The sequence below is a fragment of the Montipora capricornis genome, chromosome 6, assembly GCF_036669925.1.
Source record: "Montipora capricornis isolate CH-2021 chromosome 6, ASM3666992v2, whole genome shotgun sequence".
NCBI classification, from domain to species: Eukaryota; Metazoa; Cnidaria; class Anthozoa; order Scleractinia; family Acroporidae; genus Montipora; species Montipora capricornis.
The window spans coordinates 21978027-21985526 of record NC_090888.1 but is presented as its reverse complement, the minus strand read 5'-3'; the positions used below and the strand labels follow the sequence as shown (position 1 = coordinate 21985526).

Below are 7500 nucleotides of genomic sequence, written 5' to 3'. Positions count from 1 at the left end.
AGCTTCAATAAAGTTAGTCAAACCGAAGTGCAGTCAGCCCTTGTAAACTTGAACGTGAACAAAAGCTGTGGTCATGATGGGCTGTCTAATAAAGTTCTCAAACTAGTTGGTGATGCCTTGGCGCCATCCTTAACTAAGATCTTTAATAGTTGTATTGATGAAAATTACTGGCCTGTGGAATGGAAGAGAGGGGAATGCATCCCGGTGTATAAAAAGGATAATCCAAGGGACGTTAGAAACTACAGACCGGTGACAGTCCTGAGCGCAGTGGGTAAAGTTTTCAAACAGTTACTGGGTAAACAGTTACAGTAAACAGTTACAGTTACTGGGTAAACAGCTAACTATTTTTATAACCTGACAGCTTATTGTAAGAAAAACAGCTGTGAGACCTCCTTAGTTAAGCTGGTAGAGGATTGGAAGCTGACACTGGACAACAAACATGTGGTCGGAATATTATCGACAGACGTATCGAAGGCATTTGATTGACTCCATCCGTCATGATTGTTAGCAAAGTCGTGGGCCTATGGTTTCTCGGAAAGTGCGATCGACATGATGAGATGTTATTTTACAGAAAGAAAAAACAGGGTGCAGATGAGATCAGGAGGTTTCAGTGAATGGAGAGAAGCAAGCAGAATCTGTCCACAAGGATCAAACCTAGGGCCACTACTTTGGAACATATTTAAAAACGATCTTGTTCAGAATATTCACGCGGGTAGGCTTGCCATGGACACTGATAACCACCAAGTGTACTCTTCTGGAGAGAAGATTGAGGATGTAGAAACAATCCTGAACGATGATGGAACCCGAACCTCTGAATGGTATCAGCAAAACCTACTCAAGTGTAACCAAGATAAAATTCAAGCTATGAGTCTGGGATCAAGATACAAGAAAAAGGGAATGAACTTAAATATAAAGGACATTAATATAAAATCAAGTCCTGGTATTGATCTTTTGGGAGTAGCAATTGATGATGAATTGAATTTTACAAAGCATATTAACAACGTCTGTACTAAGGGGGCAAGGAAAGTAGGAGTACTTATGAGGTTTAGGAACTTGATACCAACTGAAGCTAAATTGAGAATTTTCAAAGCTTTTATTTTACTTCAGGTTACATATTGTCATATAGTATGGCACCATTGTCGCTCGTCAGACAAGAGAAAGCTTGAAAGGTTGCAGGAGCGAGCATTGAGAGCTATTTACTGTGACAGGACTAGCACTTATGAAGCACTTCTACAGAAAGCAAGACTTCTAACGTTATGTAATCCTAGGCTCCAGGACATGTATAAAGTTAAGACTAATTTAGTTCCATCATATATTTCTGAACTTTTTAGTTGTGACATGAGTAGGTACAATCTTAGGAATACAGACGATTTCTCCTTACCAAGATGTAACACCGTTACATATCAAGTGAAGCTATGATCTTCACAGTTATGAACGCAATTTTTGCAATTGCGTAGAGAAGCCTGAAAAATTCCGGACTTCAACGGGGTTTGAACCTGTGACCTCGCGAGGTCACGGGTTCAAACCCAGTTGAAGTCCTGAATTTTTCAGGCTTCTCTACACAATTGCACAAATTGCGCTCATAACTGCGAAGATCATAGCTTCACTTGATTTCACATTGGCATTTGATATATGATTCATTTCATATACCATTTCATCACCATTACTTATGGGAGACATAGCTTAAGGTACATGGGACCTTACATTTAGTCGAAGCTTCACAAATCAATTAAAATGGCTGACTCTTTAATTGCATTTAAAAATCAAGTCAGGGCCCTTGACCTATCAAATGTAACGTTGAAAAATAACTGTGAATACTGCAAGTTATAACGTTAATAAAGTTATTATTATTATTATTATTATTATACACTGGGATATTAATTTGCCTGTGTTTAAATTATTCAGTTCCCTGGGATAATATTTTTCCCATTCTCTACTTTCTCAAATCACACAATACAGTATGTTTAATTATGTATGTTTATTACACATGGGTAGATGGTCAATGGTAGAAAAGATTTGTATTAATTTGTTGTTTTTCTTAAATGGTGCTTGCAAATGTACACAGCAGACCTTATCGCCAAGCACCTTGAAATCTGGAATGTCTTGTAAAATAAATTTTGCGTCTGAATAAAGACGTCCATTGCCTATTTCTGACTGTACATGAAATTATTACTTGCTGTTGTCTGATTAATTTGTATACATAACTTTTCCCACGTAATAACGAAGGGTGAATTTTCCTCGCTGCTGATTAATGTACATATCCGGCCACCAAATTACCTCAAACTCACGTGTAGCCCTTCCCTCTCCCTCACCCACTACCAAACATGCCCGGCATGTCGGTTGTTGACTGTTGTTATTGCTATTGCTCTTTCTCGCTTTCGCCTTTGCAAGGGCGATGGCTGATGCTCCACTGAGAGATCCCTCATCTGCCAGCTCTTTCTCTCCATAGAAAGACTTGTTAACAACCAAAGGCGTCAAACTGCTCTGAAAAACAGCTTTGACCTCTTCCATCTCAAAGCACTTAAAGGAAATTTGTCGCACAGCCCTTTTCCATACCGGTAGTTTCCAGTGGGGGCGTTCACCAACTTGGTTAACATAAGTCTGAGAAAGTCTACAGGACAGTCGTATCTTTCAACCTTCATCCATTTTCCTGTACGCAAAATGGAGAACATTCGTTACACCACAGCATAGTTAATTTAGGGAAATTCACTGTTTACATTTTGTTTCATTAACATACGAGTTTGCTCACAGAAGGCATATTGCCTTTGATGTCTTGTGTTATTGGTCTCACTCGTGCCTTTCGTTTTCCCAGAGGATCGTCCACGCAACAGTTATCCTGTACAGCTGGCGGGATTAATGTGCGCGTACCAGTGGCAAAGTCGAGGGATTTTCGCGAGCCGCTAAGCTGCGAGTAGACACCATCCTCATGCGGTTCCATTAATACAAAAAAATCTCTCCAGGTTTGCATATGCACTTAAACCCCATGTACGCGTGTTAGGTGACGATTAACGGAACAAAAGCGATACATGATGGCAAGAATCTACTTTAAATCTATTTCAAGTGTTTGATTACATGAGTCTGTGTTTACGCCAAAATCATTTTAATTTTACTTCAAACAATAGCTATGATTACATGAACGGTCATTCACTTGCCTGATACTTTAGGATGTAAAGACGAGATCATGCTTTCAGCAACGCCAGAAAGCCACAACTTGTAAGTTTGAAATAGTGTTTGACTTGGTGATCTTATATATGGTTTTGGCACTGACATTATAGTTTCTTCATCGTAAAATGGCAGTTGTTTCACTCGCCTCGCTGACGGATGCCTCGTCGTCCTGTGCTTCAGCAAGGCAGTCGAAGTGGGGAATTTCTGATTTCAATTATCACAGTGTGTCTTGTATGGAACCATTTTGCAACCGAATAGTAGTCCTGTTCCTGCGAGGTTTATTATGCTTGATCTTTAAAGATTATCACACCTCCATTATCCAATCACAGTCCTACTTTTTTGTCGTAACATGAAATGCCGCAAATTACACTTTGTAGGTTTGCAAGTAGTCTCATTACGGACCTAGCTATAGTGCGCGATGGATTTAGATGAAAGAGAGAGAAACAGACGGCTTTACTTTAAAGATCTTAGAAAAAAACAAAAACGACGAAGGGCGGGGAGGAAGAGAGGAGAGTGCGAGAGAAAGAACAAGGAAAAAGCTGAAGTGCAACTTGGCAGAAACTAGGATTTTGAGCCGCAAGCTTCAAAAAACTGTACCGTAACTGCAGTGGAGAAGATTGACGAAATGGAAGTGGAAGTATCAGCGAAAAAACCCCGAATTGTAGAAGACAACGCTGTTGAGAAGAAAAAGGCTGAAGAATAGTGTAACCGATTCCAGGTTTTGAAAGCGTCACAATTGGTTGGAAATTGTTCAGCGACAACGGTAGACCACGACAAGAAATTTGAAGAACCACGAAGCACAAAACAAGTCAAGAGAACCCAGGTGGCGGAAAGTGAAAGCTTTTTACGGGGAAATTGATCAGAAACTCCTAAAACCTTTGGGGAAGACAATCGGTTCGGGAACTTTTGGAGTCTGCCAACTTGCCCATTACAGAGATTGGACTGTGGTTGTGAAACAATTTCGAAGCCACAGCAGGCGACAAGACGTCAAGGCGAGGTCTTGTATGAGGCAAAAGTAATTGCCAAGTTAGGAGAACATCAAGGCTTACCATTTTTGTTTGGCGTCCAAACTAAAGTAAAACCAGTCATCATTGATTTTGGTAAAAGTACGAAGATCAACTCGCCGAAGCGATTTATCGGGAAACGTACCCACACATTGCTCCCAAAATCGTCTGTGGTGAAGCAACTGCGTCGACTGCTAGCGATGTTTATTCATTAGCAAAATTGATGGAATTTATTTGCAAGAAGACCAATTTAAACCTGGGTGCAAAACGACTGTTATTGAAAAATCTGGCTTTATCAGAGAACCCTGTCACTAGGCCACAGTTGACTGAATTCCTTTTGAATAAAATACATCATAAGTTCGCTACCTTTTCATGTTAAGGAAAATTAACAAAGCGGATGTTCGAAGGTGTAATAGTTGTCAAGTTTTATTCCTTGGTTATCGAGTTCCCTATGAAACTAGAAATGGGTTGTTTTAAAGTGAGAAGAAAACTGAATAGCCGTCGCTGTTGAGAAAAGTTTATACCAGGCAAAACAAGTTGCATCGTTAAGAAATAGTTTTCCATTTTTAATTGCGTAATGCTGGCCGTTGTAAATCATGAGTACTTAAGTAAATGTCTTAGGAATTATTTCCGACTTGATTGATTAATTGATTTATTTTGCCTTTGGCATATTTTGACAAGTCATTCGAAAGTTAATCTCAAGTCCTTTAAATTGTCTGTCGTCATTGAAAACTTTCTGACAAAATCGGCCCCACAAATGTGTTAGGAAGTTCCAGTCAGGAGAGAAAGTGCTTATACTGCTACCTACCGACCATAATAAGCTACTTATGCAGTGGAAGGGTCCCTTTGAAGTTAGTTCTCTGGTAGGTCTCAATGACTACAAAGTGAAAGTAAAAGGCAAGGAGAAAGGGATCATTTGAGATTTCTGGTCAAACGAGCACGTTTACTATATACCGAGTACGACCAAACAATCGTACACAATCAAACTACAACCGAGGACGGTGTTTGAATGCACCACGGTTAAAACAGTGGTGTCTCCTAATCGAGCTCGATTGCTTTGGTCGACCTTGAATCAAGTTCGATTGCAGCTCGGTTGAATTTGAGTGAAATAGTTAAAAAAAACTTGTGTTTACTACTAATCGAACTCGATTGCTTTGACCGGTCTTGAATCAACTTCGATTGCAGCTCGTTTGAATTTGAGTAAAAATAATATGACGCCCAAGTTCGAACGAGGTGGGTTTTGGAAGCCAGTCACTTTCCATAACAACTTCGCAGTGCTTTGGTCGCACGCAAGGTATGTTGCTCAAAAACGTTATCCATCTTTCATTCAAATAAACGCTTTAGCTGGAGCTCACAACATGTGGCGGGGCGTGTCTTCGTAATGAAACTGTTTTAGCCATTAACTTCGATCGGTGTAACAAACCGTTATACAGGCTAGAAATGATGCACTTCGTCACCAGCGCAAAGTGAGTGAAAGGCTTCAAATCTTAAGTTTATACTGTAAAAGGTATTTCCTTCTCGCGGTGACTGAAACTGAGGGGAATGCATGTGTAGAGCTCGCATGGGTAGTTTGACCTTTCCCCAAAAAAATTCTTTGAAGTTTAAAACTTATCTCAGAAGGATTTTAGGCAGTTTTCTATTTCTTCATATGATCTTTAATTCAAGACACTTTTTTTTGACATAGGAACTATAGCCCCATGCACAACTATAGCTCACTTATTGGGATACAAGCTTTAAAGGGGAGTTAGTAAACTAAGTAAAAATGAATGGAAATAAAGTAAATGGGGAAAGCATTTTCAATGATCATGACGGTAATTTGTTTATTACACATATTGTGAAAATTGAACATATTCAGTCTACTGGAAATACGAGTCATTTTTTTCCGATACCGCAAGTTTACATACATAACAGCAAAAAATTCAAGAGATAAATAAAAATCAATGCTTTCTAGACGAAATTAAGATATTTAACATAGTAAAGGTTTGCCCCGGCCGGCTTACACTTAAAAGCCCCATTATATATAACTACCATCGGAATCAAACTAAGTATCATTCAGTAATCAACAGAGCACTGTAAGATGCCGCTTGTAAGTCCTTCGGTTATGGGCCCACGTAATGAAAACAATAAAAGCTAAAATAAACATCACTTAGAGAGAATATCCGATAATAGCTTAGTGGGTAAAGTGTGATGAAAATAAATCGACTTATTCGTGCAAAGGCGATTAACCAAGGACATGATAGACGGAAAACCTGACCATGTTTCGATCCAGATCAACACACGTTGTATCAAAACAGCTTTACAGTCTAATTCTTTTTTGAAATTCGTTTTCTTAAAATTCCTGTCTTTGGTCCTCAATGGTAAAAAAACCTCTCAGTATATACATCATTACGAAGCTCTATACGTCCAAGGTTTACTACGGCGACAGATTATTATCTAAAAAGTTTACTAATTGAAAAACTGTGGGCTAGATATTCTTTAGTTGTTGTTCCATAGTATTCCATGTCATATACTCAAATAATAAATAATAAATTTAATTTCCAGCCGTCCGTTTTCGTCAACAAAACCATTGGCATGAACGTCTGTACCCCACATCTCTCCTTCACTTAATGTGACAATGTCTGAATGGAACACTTTCCTGTTTTCTGTTGCAGGCATCATCACAATCCTATTAAAATAGCAAGGAATAATTAATTCTGTTAATTTAATGTATAGGGCTAGCTTCAAAGATATAGATCCTCTTTACTTTCACGTACCAAAAGAAAAAACGAAAACGCAACTTTTAGGCGCTTTGTAGTAACGCGCTATGCTTTCCTTACACCCATGAACTGGTGTACATACGCTTCAACACAACCTCTTAAAACATAAAGTGTTTAAGGAGAGTTCCTTCTTTTTTCAACTGGACGGTTACCATCTTATTGATTAAGCAAGTAAAAAAGAACCAAATCAGTATATCCTCAAAGTGGAATACACTAATAAATTCTCAACAGGTAAAAATATTTAATTCTGGATTATGTTCAAGGTAATGTAGGAAAATTTTCAGGAAATCTCGCGATTTTGATTTAAGAATTACATGACGTTATTTTAAAACCGAAGATCAAGATGTTTCTTTGGATTAATCTGATTATCTCGTTACTCTGCTCCCCTTGAATCTGAATCTTTCTCGAAATGCTCTCGTATCCGTTCCAATGCAATCTTGTCAACTATAAAATGGTATTATTCTTTCCTCACCTGATTTCTGCAGTGACTGGATGAGAGGCTGAGAGTAGCTGCAGGAACAAACTCCCATTACTCCTAAACAGTCCCCGCCACGTGTGCCCTTCACATCCGTATT

General features: G+C 38.8%; 1 protein-coding gene across 1 annotated transcript in view; it reads right to left on the bottom strand.

Moving 5' to 3' along the window:
* Positions 1–6671: 6671 nt before the first annotated feature.
* Positions 6672–7500, bottom strand: part of LOC138053424 (TNF receptor-associated factor 5-like) — a 3265-nt gene continuing 2436 nt past the window's right edge. Inside the window, exons 3-4 of the mRNA XM_068900066.1 lie at positions 7398–7500; positions 6672–6834 (exon numbers count right to left, since the gene is read on the bottom strand). The exon at positions 7398–7500 is cut by the window's right edge and continues 130 nt beyond it. Of these exons, the coding sequence (XP_068756167.1) occupies positions 6672–6834; positions 7398–7500 (266 nt within the window). The remainder of the gene's footprint in view (positions 6835–7397) is intronic.